The sequence below is a fragment of the Daucus carota genome, chromosome 1 (genome assembly GCF_001625215.2).
Source record: "Daucus carota subsp. sativus chromosome 1, DH1 v3.0, whole genome shotgun sequence".
Lineage (NCBI taxonomy): Eukaryota > Viridiplantae > Streptophyta > Magnoliopsida > Apiales > Apiaceae > Daucus > Daucus carota.
Genome location: NC_030381.2, coordinates 43,188,468 through 43,211,807, shown reverse-complemented (window position 1 = coordinate 43,211,807; position 23,340 = coordinate 43,188,468). Strand labels below are relative to the sequence as shown.

The window sequence follows — 23,340 nt, the reverse complement described above, 5'->3', positions numbered from 1 at the left end:
TTTGCTCTCTATTGACTAAATTATGGTCCATACTTAAAGCATGCATTGTTTAAAATTCCAGCGTTTTATATAGAACAAGCATTTAAGATGCAGGAATTTATTCTATGCATCTTATGTTCTATATAAAAGTTTATGTATATGTAATATACAAAATGTAGTAATAGCCAACACAGACCTTTTTTCTACTGTTAAAAATCTTAATACAAGTTGTCTCCCGGAACAAATTTTGTCTCCTTGGTTGTTTTTTGTGGTTTATCATGGGATTTTACCATTATAACTGATATAGATGATGCTGATGATTTGCTAATTTGCTTGGATGTCGTTGCTATTATACTCTGCTAGCAGCCTGCAGAAATATGGATTTCATAGGCTTAAAAATTGTGATTTCTATAATTATGGTTGGTTTCTTCCTTCTGTATTTGAATATGGAGTTGTTACAAACATGAAGTGTGTGTGTGACCAGCTCTTCTTTTGCTCTTGGCCTGATAGTAGTTAGTGGCATCAGTTAAATAGGGATGAGTTTTTCAAATTGTATGGCTTCAAACGACCTGGCAATCTGTGATGTATTTTTCGCAAAGCGTATTTTCGTGTAATAAATACTAAACTTAAACAGGGATCATTAAAGGTATGTGTAATTTTGTATTCATGTATCCTCATATCATTAAAGGTTTGTGTAATTTTGTATTCATGTATCCTCATATTATTCGTGTCTCCATTATCACGTGAGAATATATAAAGATAGAAAAAAGAAATAAATATTTATATACGTGAAAATATTATATATAAGATATATTTTTAGAAATATATATAACATATATCTATTATTAAATTCATTATTTAAACATAAATTTATTTTTGTGCTGTAATTTCGTATCGTCACAATCATTGGTGTTGTGTACTTTTTTTGGCATGTACTCAAAAGGTTGCGCTCAAAAGAGAACCAGTACTTAAAATTGAACCATAGAACCTTCCACTGAGATTCTATTGCATGCTCATGGCTCATGCTGTCATGTATGTGTATAAATTCTGTACATACTGTGCTTGTGCTTGCCAAAATGATTAAAGTTTTGAAATTCAAATAACATGCTTAAAATTGGATTTCATTTGATTAAAGAATATGAGTATGAATTTGAGAACTAAATTACAACTTAAATCAAATCATGTCAAATTCCAAATCAGATCATGTTTTTTAAAATCATCTGAAAATGAAATATATATGCAATCTAATGTTTGGTCACATATTTATTGTGTATAAATGCATGAACTCTTTTCGTTTTTCATCTGGTTTCACGATTGATACATTTAGTTAAACCCAACAGAAGCATGAGTTTCTGGGGAGAAAAAACACACAAGCCCGATATGACTATCAATCTGTGGCTATCGTCAGTATCGTGTCCCTTTAAAACATAGCGTCTAGGTTATTTTTTTAGAATTCTAGATCATGTTATCATATGGTATTATGGTGCCATAAACAAACGGGAACGAAACAGCATACATTTGGAAAAAAGGAGGGTAAAATAATGTGGGGGGAAAAAAGAGGGTAAAATAATGTGCCATTCATAGGCAGAAAATTTTGTATCATAGATCCTAGCATTTCTCACTTCCTAATATCACACACTATTTTTTGATTAACTAACAGGTCATCTGTGCCTAGTATTAGGATGAGATTATAGCGGAAAAGGAATAAAGACAAACTCAACAATATCAAAATTTCAAAACCCCATCACTTTCAAACTAAGGTTTAGCAAAGGCTCCAATGCTGTTGGAGCAAACTTTCTGGCAAATAAGTAACAAATAGGTGTTCTATCGAAGTTATAATGACAGAGTGTCCCGTTGTTCCTTATGTATTGTATAAAATCTTCTGTAATATTCTCAGCGGTAAAGGTTGCAGGGTGGGGACTTATTTGTGACCAGTCAACATAAGTCACAGTTCGGTTTGAATTTAGAGATCCGTAGAACTTTTGAATGTAAGTTGGAAGGTAATGTTCATCGGGGTAACAAGAAGGCAAACAGTACTTTTTAAAGAGTGTGTAGTACTTGGTATCTGAGATTATTCCAACTGCCAAACTACGGCTGAGCTCAAACCATTGCGAGCCTTTTCTCCAGTCACGAAGGAGAATATGGGGCTCCATGTGGTGGCTGTAGCGGCCACGACCATAGCGGGATTCCTCATCATAAGATTGCACAAAACTGTGTTGGGATCCAGTCAGATACCTGTATACAGTTGGGAAGTTGTAAACTGGGATACAGCTTTCAGAGAGAAGAACAAATCGCTCATTTGAGAAATCTAGCAGCGCATTGGCTATAAGACGTCTCTCTGCATCAAAAAGAGATATTGTTCCCCATTGAACTTTCTGCATTGAAGCACAGGAAGGAAAAATATGCTTTAGAATAAAACTATAGGAAACTATACAGTACAGCAACAAATATTTGACAACTGTAAACAATTTAACATCAATGTTCACTGTAACATCATTGAATGAAGCAATTCAGAGTAGCCTTATAATGGTAAGAGGCACATTGAATTTAGAAATATTGTCAACAATCTGGAACTAGATTTTATGACTGAACCATGCAGTACCAGACACAAGATAGATCTTCCAAAAAACAAGGCTTTTTTCAACATCAGAAAATCTGCAGCGAAAGTGTAGTGCTATAGCTTTTCCAATCACCACGTCCATCAGACCTTATTTATCTAAAGTTTAAACATGTATTGATAGCTTGGGCAGCCTTAGGTCTTTCATCAAATAATTGGTAAATACTAGATTCCTAATATTAAGGCTACTAATAGCAGATTGATGAAATCATAATCCAAAATTACCAAGCAATAAACCAAGACCTCCAAGACTCTTTTAAACAATTGCAATAAGTCATATGTCAGACCCCACAGCTCCTATTCGGATCATCAATTCATCATTTGGTGATCATCCACCTTTCTGCCATCCTCGTTTAGATGTTTTTATAATATTGTTTTTAGTCCTCATGTTCGGACAAGAGTAAATTGGCTCAGGAGATGATGGGTGGTAAATAGTTAAAGGGACCTGATCATCATCCATACAACACCTACGGAAAGAGGAATCAAGAATAAAAACGGCGACAAATATTGAAAAAATTACAACACCAGAACTTTCAGGAACATATATACAAATGAAAGACGGTCTACGATAAAAGTGGAAGTGAGTCATCTATATTATTCAGCTTGAAACACCTTTTGTTATCATGAAGGGCCACTTTACGTATTTATTTTCATATAATACTGTCTACTTTTGTTTTTTACATGACATCCACTTCTTTAGTATTTGTTTTATTTTTTACCTTTCCTTCTCCCGACAGTTCTTTTTATTTTTAGTCCATATAACACACTAACACAGGATATACTAACACATAATCTGTGCAAATTCTTTGTACCAGATGCTTTAAACTAGTGCACCACAGACAGCATTCAGCATGCCTTGCATTCTAGTGATCTGATAATATAGGAGTATCTCTTGCTCATATATTTAAAGGACATAATAAATGTTCCTCACATGAGGTGTTCATCTATTCTAGTAGGACTCTAACCTGAGATTGTTGATATACTGTTAAATTTATAGCTAGGCAACATTCTATGTTCCCTTTCTTTTCATCACAAAGCCCTCTTTAAGAGATTACAAGCACCCAGTGGTGAAAAAAACCTCTAGAATACTAACAAGTGCTAGTGATATAAATATTGTCTAAATATATAAAATACATATAAGCACATTCTAATCCAATCCTAGTCAATCGCAATACTAGAAGTAAAATATGCTGCATATTAAGTATATAAGTTAATTAACTTGTAGTAAGGTCTCAGCTTCAATAACACAAGTAGTCAAGTACAAACCACTTATAGTTGCGTTGTGATATGGACCAAAATGATCTGTTCATAGTGGATTGGCGTCAATCTGATCTAGTTCAAGTAAAACTTATAACAACAATTCGAACTACTTAAAACTAGTTTCATTATTCCATTAATTAGACTGCTAGCGGAGAAAGACGATGAATATCAATGAACATACTAGCACACAAAGCACAAAAAATTACATTTGAGCTTATATATATCAGTAAATAACTCCAGCAAGTCATAAAACTACACATGAACGCACCTGGCTAGGTATTTGGCGCTTGTAAAAAGCAGAAGTATTGGCTACATCAAGCTCAAAACCAGGAATCGCGTGAACATAAATGGAGTACATCTTTTTACTCTGTCCAACAAAGAATCTTTCCCACAACGGCAACAATGGCAAAGGTCCCCTCGTCAAGAACATAAACGCCACCTTTGGCTTTCTAGGATACGGATACTGAGCCTTAAGTGGCCTCAACGAAGCTCTCCAAAACAGCTCCTTATCAGTCATTAAATGGGACAAATTCTTCGGAGCCAAAAAGTTCCCCATACTCAAACAATCCTCTTTCTCACACTTAGGGACAACAGGACAAGGAACTACAGTTACACTGCTACGATCAGGCTCGGGAGTAACAGCTTGATTACCATCAAACTGTTCTGCCTGGTACTGAAAGTAGCGATCAAAATGAGAGCTCGATGTAATCCCAATCACGACACCAACTACGAAAGTTATTAAAAACAGCATCAATTTAGTGAGTCCAATCGACGAATCCTTCACGGAACCTGGCGCGGACTTATAAGTTAAGTCATTTAAAGAGCCTCTGCTCCTCATTTCTGTTTTACCTCAACTTAAAACACAACATCAAAATCTACGAAACATCGAAATCAAATGCACAAGCAAGAACAGTTTCAGAGTTTCACTACATTCAAATCGAAACCATAAGAAATAATCCAATCAACGCAATAAAGAGTCACTAGATAGCAATTAAAAGAAAGAAATTAAAGCTAAAGTTGATTTATTATTAAAAATCAAATTATTAAGTTGAAACAATTAATACTACTTAAAATCGAAAGAAAGCGAGATGATCTGTATGCAAGACATCAGAGCCAGTTGTAAATATAAGTTTTCTGAGTGCTTATCTGAGGGTGATCCGGGGAAGGCGAGAAGGATTTGTAGAGCAAGAGGTGGCGACTGTATATGCATATGAGAGAGAGGGAGGGAGAGAGAGAGAGAGAGAGAGAGAGAGAGAGTAGAGGCAGAATCTATGAGATTTGACGATAGAGAATTAGAGATGAGTCATAATTAGAAATATTTCTGATTAAACCAACGAGCAACGGGCACGGAGTTCAAACCGAACAAGACTCCCTTTGGCTCAAGTTTTAAGTTTTTCAATCGTATAATCGTCGATATAAAAAGCGGGATGGGAGTTAATACATTATAGTTTAATCGGATAATTGATTTAGAAAGAATAATTGAAATAATAATCAGATTATATAATAATATTATGATAACATTTAGTATATTGATTTAATTTATTACATAATTTACTAATTAAAAATTATTATATTCCATCTGTCCTCTTTAATTTTTTTTTATAGGTGTATGAGACGGATGAATTTTTTTAACAGGGCAGAACCAACCGAAGGAAAATCACTACTCACAAGAGACCAATTTAGTTGGAGGGAAAAAAAACTCATCAAGAGGGAACAAGTGGTAAGCTTGTTTTACAACCCAATTGGTAGAAGTACTAAAACGACGAGGCACAAACGAGAAAAAGATGGAAAATTGAGAAGTTAGATCTTTGGTGTCATCAACTAAAACAACACAACTCCATAAAGGGTCGAGATCCAAAAATAAAAAAGTCAATAGTCATTTTGCAATCTCATTCGACATTATGAAGGATAATTGTTGATGAATGATGATCTGACATATTTCTCGAACAAATTATTAATTTCACCTGAAATGGGGAAACAACTTCAACACAACAATCCAATCCATTGACAAAATTGACGCAAACTTTAAGACTTAATGAAAAAAGTTGTAAAAAAATGAATGGTACTAAAGGGTTAATGATTAAATAAATTTGAAAAATCCTTTGGATAACTTATGTAGAATTAATTAAATGAATATGAGATTTTTTGAGACGATGATTACAATAGTTGTAAGATAATTTGATACTACGCCCATAAAATTATCAATCGGAATAATCAGGTGTTTCTTGTTCATCGTGTAGGCAGCAGGCTACGCAGGTGGGTTTTCACTAACGAAAAATATGATGTTTTGATGGTGTTTAAGGGATGTGTTCGTAAAGCCGCTAAGCAAGAAAACCGAAACCCTTACAAAGTTACACGTGCTTGTAAGAATATAGAGTGTGGTCTGACCCCGTTGCAAAATGCCTTCATACCAATTTATGGGTCAAGTCCAATGCAGTTCTCTTAATAAGCACCACCATGAAATAAGTCCATTGTCTCAAGTGATTTGTAGTATATACCATTGTTTATCAGTTATCCAACTACTTTAAGTATATCATCTTGAAGCCTTCTAATTTCATATATATTCTGAGATATACATATAATTTGCATATATGTATTAATTATCTTCATAACCATCTTATTTATCTTGATTCATTTAATAAAATATCAACAGAATCATTCCCAATCCATCTCTATTTCGTGCTCCTAAATATATAAGAGAAATAGTCGTAATATGATTTTACTGGTCTGTCATTTAGGTAGTTGTAACTTTATTAGCTGAAGCCTTAACAATCATAACCCGAAATTCACACAGTAAAAACCTCAATTGAGGTAAACTTCCGAAATGCATCCAAACAATCCTCAATCATACAAAAGTGCCTAAATCATTCACCAAATGATCCAACCAAACCCAAATTACATGGTGGGCTATAAAATAAGCACAAGGGATACCATATGCGACAACCTGGATTAAATACCGAGTATTTTTCGAAAATAGAGTCAAGTCTCGTATTCCAAATCCGAAAATAAGTCGAAATATACTGGTTTAAATACAACATTTTGGATAATCCACAAGCCCATCATAGACTAAGAGGGTGTTTGCCTGAGTTTAAAGCCCGAGCTTTAAGCCATCTCTGAATTTAAGCTGAAAAATGTTTGTTTGTGTAACAAGTCAGAAGTCAGCTTAAAGACAGAAATAAGTCAGAAATTGGCTTAAAGCCAGAAGTTAGTTTGAGTTACTTTTTTCAGTGGCTAAACTTTTTTGGAATTTCTTTTTGATAAAAATTACTCCTAAATCATAAGTTACTCATAAATCACTTTTATTATTATTATATTTTTAATAACTCATTAGTCATTCATAAGTTAAAATTATCCAAACACACATTTTAAGCTGTCAGCTTATCAGATAAATCACGTTAAGTCATAAGCCATAAGCTCATCCAAACGGACTCTAGAAGATCACGATTTGTTGGTGATTAGTAGTAGTGCTTATGCTTATAAACCGAACTATAATTTTCACACTTCTCGATGTGAGATTGGAATGTTAGATTCGTGTAATTTAAGCATACAAAATTTCGTATATTTATATCATGTTGTGTTGTTTCAATTTTTCCGTATTGTGTTCGTGTTTGAATTTCAGCTATACGAATTAAATTCTTGTTTGTTACCAATTATTAGATCTAATTGTTATCAATGCATACGTTATTGATCCACCCGTTTGGAATGAAAAGTTGAGGGAGGGGCAAGAAGTTAAAAAAGACGCAACAAAGTGAATGAAGTGAAAAAATATAAGGTAACTATTATTATTAGTTTAAAAATGCTAATTCAATAGAAATTAAAAAAATTCTCATAATATAAATATAAGATATTCGTTTTTTCAGTTTATAGTAGTTTATTAATATAATTATATAAATTTATTGTTATACAAAGAATTCATCACAAAAAAATTATTAAAATTTAATATTTATCTTTAATTAATTAATATAATATAAAATAAATTCATTTTTTATATCTAAAAATAATTTTAACTAAAATAAATACTATTAGATTCCTTCAATGGCTTTAAAAGTGAAAACTACATTCACTTCTCTCGTCCCAAATTTTAGAGCGAGAAAGTGTAGAGAGAGAAGAGAGTAAACCTTATTTCGCTGTTGTTTCTTCCCACTCGCCCCTTCTCTCTCTACAAATTCTCAGAACTTTCAACTTTTCATCTCCCTCAACTAACTTGAACCTAGATTCTTTAATTACACACTTATTCACATCTACACACACAAACGCTAGATCTCCTGGTTTTGCTTATCGAATTTTAGGGCTTATTTTCTACTATTTAGATTCCTCTGTGTTTGCACCTAATTTTTTGATCTGGATTTGAATTGAATTTGTGTTTCTACGAGTCGATTTCGCTTCGTGTTTGAATTTTGATTTGAGTTAGTGATGGAGGCGATTGAAGAGTTGGCTCAACTCTCCGATTCGATGCGGCAAGCTGCTGCCGTACTTGCTGATGAGGATGTTGAGGAGAATTCTAGATCGTCGAGGCGGCCTTCGACATTTCTCAATGTCGTGGCGCTTGGAAATATTGTGAGTTGGTTGCTTTTACTGAATTGAATTCTACACATTCTAGAAGTGATTAGATTCAATGTTTTATTTGTTGTGTTTGTTGTTGTGTGATAGATCTCTTGCTTGTATGTGATCATGAATTTGACAGTTTACGGTGATAGTGGACTAAGGTTTTACCGAAGTGGTGAGAATGTGTAATGCATATATAGGGAGTGATTTCCTGCTAGGATTTTAGATTTGAATGCTTAACATTCAGTAAGTTTTGTAACTAATATATAGGTGAAAAGCAATAATCATTATGTGGTCATTGTGACCGGTGAGTTGAAGTAGGTCAGATGAATATGGAACAAGCTTTGTTAGAATCTAGGTTTCTTAGGTGGGTGTGCATGAGTGCGCTCTTACTTATTAGTGAGTTTTAAGGAACTCTTTCTCTTTGACTTGTTGACAATAGCACCTAAATTATCGATTTGGTGAATAAGTGCCCCTGTTTAAGTAGATACAGAGTAAACTAAGGAACATATATGGTTTGATATCTTTGTTTGCTAATGTCAACTACACATTGAAATTGGGTTACTTATCTAGTTGGTCACTGAAGTGCGCTTAATGTATCAGGTTTGTCACTGAAAACAGTATCAAGATAGTCACTAAAGTCAGGTCACGTATCCTCCGTTAGTTGTCTGTGATGGAAAATGCTGATGTGTCAAAAGTTAATGATATCTATGTTTAACAAAAGTTCATTTCATTGCAAAATAGAACATAATAACATCCACTGTAAATACAATAAAAAACAGCCAACAAAATAACAAAACATAACATTTGCAATGTAATTCTGCTGATTATACATTATAAAACCGGAGGCTCTCAAAAGTCTTGAGTAAGATTTTCTTTTTTTTCTTCCCTGGTAGTACTTCCACTTTTTTTCCCAGAATCCATGCTTCGGTTGGTAGTCATACAACTAGACATTAAAGCTTAAGAATGTAATGCAGGCTTCCACATGATTTCCAGCTTCTTCCTTTGACTTGGATTTGTTTTCAACTCAAATGCTTGAGATGATGTGTTTTTAGTCCTCCAAGGTGGACAAGCTTTTTTCTCTGGTTTGTAGGTCCTTTTTGGCTTATCTGTTGTTGTAGTATCTTTTGACCTCCCTTTGTCTTTGCTGGTCTCATCACGTGGAGTTGAATTTGGACACTTGTTTTTCCACTCTAACAGACGTTAGCCACGTGGATAAAATGTGAACCATGTCAGCAATTTCCGTCTAAGAAAATAAAATGAGAGAACTGACTATACAATTGGCTCAAGATAGTGACCATCTTGATACTGTTTTCAGTTAAGTGACCAACTTGATACATTAAGCCCACTTCAGTGACCAACTAGATAATTAACCCCATTGAAAATAATGTTGTAGAACTTGGTATACTGATTTAAATTAGAAGTTGTGATCTCCCTTTACATGTATATATGTCATAATAGTGCCAGTGTGACCCCTCTTTAATCTTTATGTCAAATTAAAAACGAAGAGAACGGGAAAAAGAGTAAAACTAAAAAAACAAAAAAAAATTTCATGATATGCTTTTTATATTCTTTTCCCATGTAAAGAATCTGGCACTTTTTTCTTTATTTCCATAGTCTTCAGAAATTTATTATTCAGATAGATTTTGTTCAACAAATAGACATTCTCTGTTCCCGCAATCTCTATCTACAACAATTGAAGGGCACTGACTGTGTGTTTTCACTGACCTTGCATACTTTATCTAAAATCATTTGATTCAACATCTGACTCCATTTTTGATTTACTAAATAACATCAATCAGATCTTCAAGGAACTACTGCTATACTAATCGACGTTTCTTTCTATCAGCCTAGTTTTGCGATATTGCCGTCTATGGTTTTTGTCAGCTGTGACCATGCTGTGTTACCCATGTTGATATATACAGCCAAATGCTGGTACATCTATTTCTATAGATAGCCGTGGTTGGATCTCTTTTGGGCTGCTTTTGGTTTAATGATTACATAATAACATTCATTATCAAGTTTTGGAAGGACCTTAGAGGCGTGAAGCGTACTGAGGCAGACTGGTAGGCACAGGCGAGGCTAACACCTCATTAAAAAGAGGCACAAGAGATGCAATATATTAAAGTATATCTATATTCACATTCACATGTAAATAAAAGGTTAAACTCAGATGACACGGATCAGCAGGTTATTTATAAGGAAAATACTCTATTTTTTTATTAAAAAAATAGAAACATGATTGAATATATAATTACTAAATTAATACCTTAATCGCATAAAAATTCTAACAAGACTAGTAGTTTTGTCGTCCATTGTTAATTGGTGCTAAAATTAATTTGTCACTTTGTGGAATATTGTTTGGATTGATTCATTTTTAGTACTTTCAACACTTTGTTAGTTTTGTTGTCTATGGTTAATTGGTTACGAGTAGCTTAATAATAAATGTATATTGTGGTTGCATCAGTAGTGAAATATATATATTCATTCATGTACTTTATAAATTAAATTATGAGATTGTATTGTAATGCTGGAAACTATGTTGGATTGAAGGTAAACAATTAGTACTAGTTAGCTCATCTCTGTAAGAGCTCATTTATTCAGTGAGTAATTATAAATGGTTGCTATATTTCTTATTTTGTTATATTTGTTTAGGGTGCGGGTAAATCAGCTGTTTTGAACAGTCTAATCGGACATCCTGCTTTGGTAAGCATTTTCCACTTTAAAACTTGGGCACCAAGTCTGAAACAACTGTATTTTTGTTTCATAAATTAAATAGCCATCTTCTGCTTGACAGCCAACTGGTGAAGGTGGTGCTACTCGTGCACCAATAGTCATTGATCTGAAAAGAGATGCTTCTTTGAACAGCAAATCGATTGTTCTGCAAATTGACAGTAAATCGCAGCCGGTTTCTGCAAGTATGTAATCTGTCTACTTAGATGATGAACTGATTGTTCGTTAGTGACAGGCACAAACCGTCCGGGATTATAATTCCAGGACTAGACCCTCATTATTTTTAATCAAAATGATCATTTTCCCTTAAAAAAATAGAATTAGGTTTCAAACATCTATTTAATTCATCTATATGGGATAGTAATGCTCCTCTCACTAGGTGTTAAATGTTACAATTCTATAAAACAGAAGTACAATAGAAAGATGATCAAACTGAAAATCGATGGGGGTGATTGTCCTTTAAATTTATGATAAATTAGATAATAGCCTGGGGATTACAATCCTATAAAATAAGCATAGCCATGAAGAAGAATTAGATCTTTACAGTGAATGTGTTAATTAAAATCTTGTGACTTTCTTCTGATATATATGATCTTTTGTAGGTGCACTTCGACATTCTTTACAGAGCAAAATATCAACTAAGAATCAAGACGAGATATATCTGAAACTTCGTACAAGTACAGGTTAGTCTTGTGGCTTTACTTCTTCATATTAGAAATTTGAGTAACCAGTCCAGCAATGATCTTTCATAGCATGCATCGATGACCAATAGTTGTGACATGTGAAGTCCCTTTATCTACCTGGTTTACATGGTACAATTGTTTTAATTTCAGCTGCACCCTTTGGAGTACTTCAATGTTGTCAGAACTAGAGAAATAGCTTTATTTGAGTAGATATTAGTTAAAGACGAGAAGATCGGGGAGTGTAGAGAAAACAACCAGAATATGCCCTTTTTAAAAAAAAAATCTATTTATTAGTTGCAACAAGAATTAGTTGTATGGGCGTAGCACTTAAAAAGTTTTTGGTAACCTGTTAAACTATACATAGTCTTAGACGAAGAGTAAACATTTTTGACTCCCCAAGTGAATTCATGTAAGTTATAAAAGCCTTATTTTAAAATTCCTTGATAATTCTGTAAACCACGCCTTTTCTGCCTGTATTTATGTGGATCCTTGTTGACACATTGGTGGCCCTATATAATACTAGTAATGAACTTAAAAGAATGGGCAATTCCTGTACTTTTTAATTTGAGAAATCGAAGGTCTCTGCTCTTCTAGGATAGATAGTGCAACAAAATTATGAATGTCAGTATCTATCTTTTATTGTTTCTGAGTACTAGCAAGACGTGGTTTCACTGCAGGAGTGCAGAGCTAAATATGGAATTACTAGTAGACAGATATTGCTAATTGCCTGCTTAAATCATCACTGAAAGTTTAAAGTAGTTCTGCTCCTGTTTTATATGAAACCTTTTTTTGATGACAGTGCAATATCTTACTTTCTTTTGCTTGTTTTGTCCTTCTATATAGCTCCTCCTTTGAAATTAGTTGATTTGCCTGGAGTAGATAAAGGCAATCTTGGTGAATCATTGGTGAGTTGTTTATCAACATGATTGGACTTGTGTCGTCGTTTTGATCTTTACATCCATATATGATGCGAATATCTTGTATACGCTTCATCCAATCAAACTCTTTTATCAAAGTAAAAGCTATTTATATATTAAGCAAGTGCAACCTCTATCTTTTGTTGCAGACACAATACGCTGAGCATAGTGATGCGATTCTATTAGTTATCATACCTGCTTCCCAGGCACCAGATATTTCCTCTGCCAAAGCGCTAAGAATTGCCAAAGAATTTGATGGAGACGGTAAATTTGCAATTACCCCTAAATGTTATTGAATTTTAATATAATTCCATGATTGATAAATCAATGGTTGACTGGTGTCTTTTAAAGGTACAAGAACTATTGGCGTAATTAGTAAAATAGATCAAGCAGCATCAGAACCAAAAGTTCTTGCAGCTGTTCAGGCTCTTCTGTTGAATCAAGGGCCACGCAGTACATCAGACATACCTTGGGTTGCGCTCATCGGGCAGTCTGTTTCTATTGCATCTGCACAGTCTGGAAGTGTTGGATCTGATAATTCACTTGAAACTGCTTGGCGTGCTGAGAGTGAAAGCCTAAAGTCAATTCTAACGGGTGCTCCTCAAAGTAAACTTGGTAGACTAGCGTTAGTGGAGACCCTTGCTCAACAGATCCGTAATCGCATGAATGTCAGACTTCCGAATCTCCTCTCTGGGTATGGTTAAATTCGATTTAGAATTTCATTCCTTGTCTCTTTTACTGGTAGTATGACACATAGTTATGGTAATAGTTTCTTAAGTCTTCCAACAAAACCCTTTTCTGCTGTTTAAAGAAGAGCATTTGTAACCTTATGCTGTTCCCTAAGGGAATACCCTATTCCTTGTACATTTATAGAGTACAGCATAGTCCTACTTTGAGCTTTATGCTGCCTTCTGCTGAGATTCCTTTTATATATTTTTTATTTTTGCTACAGTACTTTCGATGTACTGAGCACAACTATTTAGTTAAATGGATTTCAGGTCTATTACATCTTCTCAAATATTGTCGTGTTTTTTTGTTTCAATTTGTTCAGGCTGCAGGGAAAGTCTGAAGTAGTAAAAGATGAATTAGTAAAGCTCGGTGAACAAATGGTTAATAGTTCTGAAGGCACAAAGGCCTTAGCTTTGGAGCTTTGCCGTGAATTTGAAGATAGATTTCTTCAACATATTACTGGTGAGGTGAGACCAAAAGGAGGCAGCTTAGTTTTTATCAATTCTATAGTTAATAGCAATAGAGGGTCTACAGTCAGAATCTTATACTTTATAGATAATAAAGCATATGGTGATTGCAAAAAGTATAGTTTAGGCCTTAGGTACTTTTTTTACCAGTGGTATAACTTTTTAGGGATAACGAGGAACAGTTTCTGTGAAAATTTTGTATTTCAAAAGAAATAAATACGTTATCATTTTCAATGTTCGAGATGTTGCAGAAAAGGATCTCTTTAAAGAAAGAGTGACAGTCATATTTTCTGGACAAGCTGTATTCAGGCCTTCAGTATCAGGCTGTGTTGTTGGTAGATGGGTAGGGGCACCATCTATCACCTATCTGGAAGGAGTTTGTCTGTTGTACTTATTCTTGAATTTATGTCATATATAAGCAGTAGGGAGCTTGGTTTTGAAGTTAGTGTACTTGATTTTTTTTCTTGAACTTCTTATACTAAATACAATATATAGCGGCAACAAAAAACTCTATGACTATTGTGATATATACTATATAGCCATATAGGATATACTATATACACTAGCATGGTAGAGTCCTAATGTTTTCTCCTAAACACAATGGCCGAACAACTAAACTATCCATCTTAAACTCTTGGTCTTATTATATATAAAATATGATAAAGCTTGGCGAATTATCTTTGATAAACCAGCTTATGCTAATATACTTAATACCGCTTTTTATATACGTAGTTAGTATTGTAGCCGATCCTTACAGTTCCTCATTGCAGGGTAGTGGATGGAAGGTAGTTGCTAGTTTTGAGGGGAACTTTCCTAACAGGATTAAGCAGCTTCCTTTGGACAAACATTTTGACATGAACAATGTCAAGAGGGTACTTATCTCCATTTTGTCCCTCCATCCTACTTGTATTTGTTGATATATATGTTGTGTGAATTGTTTAAAGGTTTTAATGTTTTGTCAACTTAATAAGAATTCATTGGTGATAATGTCAGGTTGTTTTAGAAGCTGATGGTTATCAACCTTATCTGATATCTCCTGAGAAAGGTTTGAGATCTCTGATTAAGGGTGTTCTGGAGATGGCTAAAGAACCATCACGCCTTTGTGTTGATGAGGTAACCTTTGTACCAGGCTTTTTCTCAAATATTCTTGTAGTGATAATTATAAATGTAGTTCTAATATTCAAGGCGGCATTTCTATATAGCTGGACTAGCATATGTATCTGCTGCTTGTATTGTGAATTAATTTTAATTTGTTATTTCAAATAGGTTCCTATCTACCATACTCTTGTGACTAAATTATTAAATGTAGTATTGATGTCAAACAGAAAATAGGGTAACAGGGGTTCCTATGCTGCAATGATGTTCCCCATTTCCCTACATTTCTTTATTTGTATATTGCATTTTATTTTTATTTTTTTGAAAATAATATATTGCATTTTATTATTGTTACTTGATAAGAAAGAAGGCTTGTTCTGTCTTCCTTTTTCATGGTGCATTCGGGCCCCAATATTAGTTTGCACAGATTTTTTTTTCCTGAATTTCTGTATGGGGTTTTTTTAGCCTCTGTTCTACTTCTAAGGCCATCTATGATCTCTCAGCGGTAGCGGTACATATATTCAAAAAAAAATGCTGTAAATCTTCTTCTGCCACAAAAATTTACTTCATTACTGTATAAATGATATAAAATCTAAAGCTATGCAATATGCACACCATATATACATTGTTTCCATATGTTTAATTTGTCAAGTAAATTGGTTTTGATACATTATTTAGGTCCATCGGGTACTTGTTGATATAGTTTCGGCTTCTGCAAATGCCACCCCAGGACTGGGAAGATATCCCCCTTTTAAGAGAGAGGTAGATATTTAACTCGGCATGTACTGGTTTGTTGCTTTTCTTTGGCAACATCCTCTTCACTTGCAGTATTATTTTTTCATATATCCAGGTTGTGGCAATTGCAACTACTGCTCTTGAAGGTTTTAAAAATGAAGCAAAAAGCATGGTAGTCGCGCTTGTTGATATGGAGCGTGCATTTGTCCCGCCTCAACACTTTATCCGTTTGGTGCAGAGGCGGTAGGCACTACCTATATATAGCTGATTAGTTTTATGAATATTCTATGTGCTGAAGAACAAATTCAATATTATGTTTGTTCTTTTATGATTTGCAATTGCCAGGATTTGTTCGATTGAAATATTTTCCTTCCAGTAACTTTGAATAGAATACAATCTTAAAATCTCTAATTACCATAATGGTATGCGACCAGGATGGATAGACAGAGGCGGGAAGATGAGCTAAAAAATCGTGGTTCAAAAAAGGCAGTTGACGCAGAGCAGTCTACTACGTTGAATAGGGTAAAGCTACATCTCTTCTGATACCAAAAAGCATATATTTTACATATGGTCTATATGTCTGTTAGCATTCTTGTCTATCGATTCTGAATGTAATATGTGTATATATCTCCATCTTCCTTCATTTTCTGAATTTTCTACATGTATGTCTGCTATTATTTATGTTTTGTGCTTCACTTTAGGCAACTAGTCCTCAAACAGGAGGCCAGCAGCAAAGTGGTGGAGCCTTGAAAACGTTGAAAGACAAGTTGAGTCGGACTGAAAAAGAATCACAAGAGGCACCAGCACTGAAGACCGCAGGTCCGGAAGGGGAGATAACTGCAGGTTTGTACTGCACTTGTCTTATTATATTGTTGGTGTACATGTTATATACAATGAACATGGTTATAACTTAATTCGTTAAGCAATTAAAGGACTTGAATATTAAGGCTGGAGTGAGTACTGAATATATTTTGGGATACTATGCAAATCGTAACAAAATTAAACATATTCATTATAATTTGCAGCTATATGTTTGAAATGCTATGGCAGAGGATACACCTAAGTCCAAAGTTGTTTTAGTTCAATTGTTATTTATATAGTTATGATATTGCAGGACTCATCTTTACAAGTGTTGACTCTGATTGTATTGTAAAATTAGTAAAAGCTTGTTCGTTGTTCAATATCAACTTATATTGTGACTATCAGCCTGCTCAACCTCTACTTGACTCTGATATATATAAAAATAGTAGTAGAATCTAAGAACTATGGTGTTTGTTTGCACTTGACTAATTTTCTGGCATATTTATTAAATTGCCCTTTCTCTTTTGCCGTGTTTTTTTTAAGTCTTCATATGACTTTAAATATGTGTAAGGTTCCTTTATTTTACCAAATGCTGAGTTTGTGCTATGTGTTGCAGGATTTCTGCTGAAGAAAAGCACAAAGACAGATGGATGGAGTAGAAAGTGGTTTGTTTTAAATGAGAAGACTGGGAAGGTTAGTCAATGTATTATGTGCAGGTCCTTCTGTCCTAGTTTCTTGTGAAGGAAGTTGGGGCCATTTTGACACTGAAAGTGCAGTGGTTTCTGGAAAATTGTTATAAATGATTATTTTATGGTATTATCTTTTAGCTTGAATTATAAGAAAAATTTAGGTTTGGGTTGATTTAAGTTAATTCATCTGAAGTTATAATTGTACCCTGTCATATCCTAGCTTGGGTCTTCTATTGCACATGGGAATTGAAATTTGTGGTAAAAAGAAATTTTCATACGGGATATGTCCAGCTTCAAATCCCTAAAATTATATTTTCCTAGTACAATATTAGATTTTCTTAAACCTTTATAATTTTGGTTACATCTCACACTCTCACAGCATGATCTCTGATCAGTGTTTAGTTATCAACTCTCTGCAGACAATAGAAACCACTAATTGTACAAACATGCTGAGGGTGAGAGGGCTCTAACCTGAGAGTCTGAGACCTCTTTCTGTACTTGTGCTCTCAGGCTATGTTATGTAACCAACTTTCTCAAAATTTTAATATTTTAGGAAGCAGCCTTACTAATATCATATTCAACATATTCTATCAAATCATGTTAAAAAGTATGAGCCAACACACTTAATCAAACAGTTACGGTCATGAAATTTAATGCATTGTTTCTGATTCCTACAATTGATCTATGTGGCTCTAGTGTAGAAATTACTTCACAATAGTCATGTACAAGTTATGATCATTGGTGATATGTCAAAGTTTGAACTAAACGTGAATTTTGTGGGTCGGGATGATTTAGTATCTGTAACAGTTATGTAACCCTGACAGCTTGTTCAACAATAATCAAAACAAAGTTTTGCACATATAGATTGTTATAATATATTTTCTAAACAATTTTTCTATTGACATTCTGGATATTTACGGCATTTAACAATTGTTTGAAGATTTCATATTTTGATATGTGCTATGTAGCTGTTTAATTAAATCTAGGATGCACCATGTATCATCTTTGTTTGACACCGACAGTTTTAGACATGCAACGAGTGAATAGTTCTGTCAGTGGCCAGCCTCTTTGCATGCATTTCATTAGTTTTGAGTTCTAAGTTTTAGAATCAACTTTGCTCATGCAGCTTGGATACACCAAGAAACAGGAGGAGCGACACTTTCGTGGAGTCATTACTCTGGAGGTATAATTGCAATTCCCAATCTAAGATATGAAAGAGGAAAATTGATTACAGTTTGAAGGCCACTGAGGATCTTTCTGATTCATCGTACTTCGTTAAGGAGAAAGCTATGCGTGTTACCTTAAGAATTTTGTCAATGCATATCTTCCTAGTTTCTTGATTCTTATTATTACCATTTCTCCCCTATGTCTCGCTTTGAACTTCCAGAATTATTTGCCACTGAACATGTTTCTTGATTTGGAAATGAAATAGGATTGTGTTATTGAAGAGGCCTCTGTTGAAGAAGAACCTCCTTCTAAAAGTTCCAAGGATAAAAAAGCAAACGGTCCAGATGCTGGAAAACCTAATCTTGTTTTTAAGATATCTAATAAGGTCGCATATAAGACTGTGTTAAAAGGTACAGTAGACAGCTACGGAAATGTACTATGAAGTATATGGTTTGAGACTAGGTGCATTTATATTTCTGAATCTCTACTTGATAAATAAAATATTGTAATCCATGATGCAGCTCATAGTGCTGTTGTATTAAAGGCTGAGAGCATGGCAGACAAAGTTGAGTGGTTAAACAAGTTAAGAAATGTAATTGGCGGTAAAGGAGGACAAGTGAAGGGTGATAATGGGACTCCTATGCGGCAAAGTCTCTCTGATGGTTCTCTTGTAAGTACTAAGCAACTTTATCGTACCTGTGTCCTCATAAAGTTGGACATTTCCTATGTGAGCATCACCATACTCGGTTGCTATATAAAAGAAATAGAGATAATTTAGACGCACACATTTGTTACATGGTTCAATTATCGGCCGTCCTTGATACAGCTAATCCACCATGCTAAATCTGATACAGTGAGATCCTTAAAGCACCCCTGTCTGTCTTATCCTGGGGTATATATGTCAAAACTAGTACAGGATACCCAATTTGGCAGATAAGTTTTCGACAAGCCAACTGAGCAAGAAATAAATATATCATGACTTGTTGGCACTGTGTAACATGTTTCTTTTTAGCGAAAAAAATGATATCTGCGCGCAAGTTCCTTCTTTGGACAACCCCGCTGTTTAAAAAATCCCTGATTAAACGTCCGACTATGGATGGTGATAGAAATCCAAAGTATTATGTTTCCAGTTTACTTCTCTGTCAGCCATTACTGCTGAAACTTTTAACTGCCTAGTGCAAGTTCTCTAGTAGCTTAATTGTTGTCTTCATGCAAATCATAGGAATCTATGACTAGAAGACCTGCGGATCCGGAAGAGGAACTTAGATGGATGGCTCAGGAAGTGCGAGGTTATGTTGAAGCTGTACTGAACAGCCTTGCTGCGAATGTCCCAAAAGTTTGTCAATTTTTCCTAAATTCCTTTACAGTGCATAGCTGTTTGTAAATTTGTATCCACTTTTCTTATTTTTTCGCTGGTTCTGCAGGCTGTTGTTCTCTGCCAAGTAGAGAAATCCAAAGAAGACATGCTCAACAAGTTGTACAGTTCTGTCAGGTTAGTGATTATCTTCACTTTAAATGTGGACATTCTATACTAGCAACAGAAATACTTGATCTGATAGGTCGGTCTGTTAATCTTCAAACTGTCGGTGGCAGTACAATGGGAATAATAACTGTATGCATCAAAATTTGTCTCAGTAAATATGTTTAAGATAGCTGAGATAATTCTCTAATTAATTAAAGGATTTGCATCGTTCCCCTTCAAATAGCTTCTTTAATTCCTATGCAACTTTTGATAGCTCCCAAAGTACGGCAAGGATTGAAGAGCTGCTCATGGAGGACCAGAATGTTAAGCATAGAAGAGAGCGTTACCAGAAGCAATCCTCCCTACTGTCAAAGCTAACAAGGCAGCTTAGTGTTCATGATAATAGAGCAGCTGCAGTCTCCAGCTTGTCTAGTGATGCATCTGAAATCAGCCCAAGTTCCAGTGGGCCTTCGACAGGTGATGATTGGAGATCCGCTTTTGATGCTGCTGCAAATGGTCGATCAGACTCGTTTGGCAGTTCTTCAAGGTTTGGCTCCAGGGGTCACAGTCGTCGAAACAGTGATCCCACAGAAAATGGTGATGCAGATTCAGGTTCAAATCCTGGTGGCCGCCGCACCCCTAATCGAATGCCACCTGCACCTCCCCCGTCTGGTTCTGGGTATAGATTTTAAATTCACTGCACAACCACGAGAAGAGCCAGGTGTTCATGCATTCTTTTGTGGGTGTTTGATCCTGCTCTTTGTAGTGAGTTTCTTTTGGCCCAAAGACGGTATTGTAGGTTCTCTATACTTTCCTCAGCTTGTTTTGTAGATAGAAATAGTGAGATGATTTTATTTTCAATTTCTTTATACTTTCGGCTTGCAGTTGTTGGACTGGAAGTGTATTTTGATTTCCAAATATAATTTTTTCTTCCTGGGGCCTTACGCTTTACCATCATTTACAATATTTTAAAACCAATATGGGTGTATTTGTAGGAAACAATATTGAAATTTATATTATTTTGTTATTGTTATTGATGGCAGCATTAGCTTTACACCCTCTATTTAATGTGTGGAAAGAGTAATATTGTTTTCAGTTCCCTCGGTCTTGGTTTTCCCCTTATTTTCATGCCTGATTGTAATCTCCCCTTGCATTGATCAAGGTATCCGATTAATTCCGATTCCTTACTTTTATATTCATAATAGATCAACGGATTAATTCCGATTGTAATTTGTTATATTTTTAAATTATATTGGTTGGCTATAATTTAAAAATATAATGTTATTGATTTATGTTGTGTTTAGGCATGATAAAATGTTTTATTTGCTTATTTCGGTATTGACATGCGATCTGTGTAAATATTTGAGATTTAAGTTTGAATCTAGGAGATTGTGTGCTTTGCCCTCAAGTTAAGAATGGCTACAGCATTTTGATCTTTGATCTATACATCATGTTGTACAATTGTGTATAATTAGAAATGGAAAGGTGATTGTAACCTGAATTGAGTATATTTCTCTGAGCAATTATCTATTTGTTTATGTCGGGAGAAGGCAGTGCAGATAATAAATTTATAATAATAATAAAATTATTTTTATTGAGTTATATGTATTAGAATTTGTAATACTTTTTACTGAAAGAGGTTTTAAAATCAAAATCGAACTATAAAATTAACCACTAATACAGATGTAATGTGAAACAATGACATTGTGTACCATAATCAGTGATAGCTCAGACACGATTACCGTTATCGATTTTTAAAACTGAAAAAATCTGGTTCCGGACTTCCGGTTTTCAAAAAACTAGGAATGTACGGAGGCGCAGTCGCTTAGTCGCTCGCACCACTCGCATCCGATTCAAATTTTGCATATAATCAAAAATATAAATTGGTTGCACATAAAATATTGAATAACCGCAATTTTTAAATATTTAAAAATTACAAAATCCAAACTGCAAATATATACCTATAATAATTTATATTTTTCAAAAGTTAATAAATCACACACAAAAGTGTTTGTTTCTAATTTTATGATATTATAAGATGAATACTATTGTACTAGTACTAAAATTAATACAAAAAATCCAAACCCACATCTTATTTTTTGCATTATCAGAAAATAGATGCTCACACGATTGAATTTGGACAGAGTTTATCATCAATCATCTCTCTACTGCTTGTGAAAATTCCGAATCTTGTATTATTTACCTTGACTCATATATCTTTATTTTTATTTTAAGATTGATGATCTAGACCTAAAATGTGAATATACTATAGTTTGAATTTATTTTTCTTATATTATTGTATATTTATAATATATGGTTGAACACAATCCGAATCATAATTACGGTTAAAAATTGAAATTGATATGGTTAATTGCAATCATAAATTTGATTATTATTGTAATTTTATAATACTGTATTTACGACTTTAATCTCATAATTGATCCAGTCCGAACTACCCATGCCAAAAACCGAATCGATTGGGCCATGGGGTATGGTTTTCCAAGCAATCTGCAACAGCAGGTGCGAGACTTAACTAAAGAAGTTAAACATAGATCATTCTTGATATCCGGAGCTAACAAACAGAATTAACAGATTTTAGAAAAAAACATGTCAAAAACGCCCTCAACAATATCCAAAATTACAAAGCAGCAGGACAATAAAAGGAAGCTGCTGCAATATGGAAACCTAGGTCTCAGGCTGCAGCATACTGCAATAAGTCGCTGCAATTACCTTATTACACAAAGTTTCCAGAATCCAACTAGATGAAAACCTTTCCAGTAGGAAAAATTAAAGTTATCCTTTGATACAAAGAGCAAAATGGTAAATTCAAGAAATCCTTCTAATCGATGTTGCTTTTGAAATCAATCTCGCTTTTCATCCCACAGTTGTAGCACCAAAAAATGACTACCCCTTGAAAACAACTAAAGCTTGTATAAGGATAAATACATACTGCATACATGATACATAATGCTGCAAATGAACAGAAACAGAATGTTCAAACTGCTCAAGAGCCACGCCTCCACCAGGAACGACAGACACTAAGAACATTTGAAAACGTCTAACAACTAAACTAAAATTTCAAAACTAGTCCATATATCAGACTACAAAAACTGCTTCAATCCGACAAACTTGACAATTTAACATTTGAAGAACACACTGTATGGTATTCTTGCTTCAGTAAAGTTCCCACATCTCATATCGGATAAAAGCAAATCCAGTTCAAAGATAGTAAGAGTCGTCGACTGGAAAGAAGGGCACAAAGGTAAATTTCATGCAAATCTGTATAATTTTAGCTGTGCTTAATACCTCTTATCATCTGCAGGACTGCAGCCCATTTTGTCACTGTATGAATATAAAGTTTGATAAATAGCATTTGCAAAGAAGTTGTCGCCAAAAACTAGTACATTCACATTACATACAATACACTGCTAACAAACATGAGCTTTTAACATAATCAGAGA

General features: G+C 34.3%; 2 protein-coding genes across 2 annotated transcripts; one reads left to right on the top strand and one right to left on the bottom strand.

Annotated features, from left to right (window-relative positions):
- Nucleotides 1-1,538: 1,538 nt before the first annotated feature.
- On the bottom strand, nucleotides 1,539-5,237 carry LOC108209859 (glycosyltransferase BC10). Its single transcript, XM_017381032.2, has 2 exons — nucleotides 4,125-5,237; nucleotides 1,539-2,354 (listed from the first exon to the last, which is right to left on the bottom strand). Exons 1-2 carry the CDS (start codon nucleotides 4,692-4,694, stop codon nucleotides 1,713-1,715), a joined length of 1,212 nt encoding a protein of 403 aa, XP_017236521.1. The 5' UTR covers nucleotides 4,695-5,237; the 3' UTR covers nucleotides 1,539-1,712.
- A 2,662-nt stretch (nucleotides 5,238-7,899) lies between these two features.
- On the top strand, nucleotides 7,900-20,912 carry LOC108203700 (dynamin-2A). The gene is made up of 21 exons (XM_017372789.2): nucleotides 7,900-8,413; nucleotides 11,057-11,107; nucleotides 11,199-11,319; nucleotides 11,737-11,817; nucleotides 12,661-12,722; nucleotides 12,884-12,998; nucleotides 13,086-13,428; nucleotides 13,786-13,930; nucleotides 14,701-14,802; nucleotides 14,924-15,043; nucleotides 15,704-15,787; nucleotides 15,876-16,003; nucleotides 16,195-16,282; nucleotides 16,462-16,603; nucleotides 17,178-17,254; nucleotides 18,377-18,433; nucleotides 18,683-18,827; nucleotides 18,939-19,087; nucleotides 19,640-19,753; nucleotides 19,842-19,909; nucleotides 20,154-20,912. The coding sequence occupies exons 1-21, from the start codon at nucleotides 8,270-8,272 to the stop codon at nucleotides 20,569-20,571; spliced, it is 2,754 nt and encodes a 917-aa protein (XP_017228278.1). The 5' UTR covers nucleotides 7,900-8,269; the 3' UTR covers nucleotides 20,572-20,912.
- Nucleotides 20,913-23,340: the final 2,428 nt, after the last annotated feature.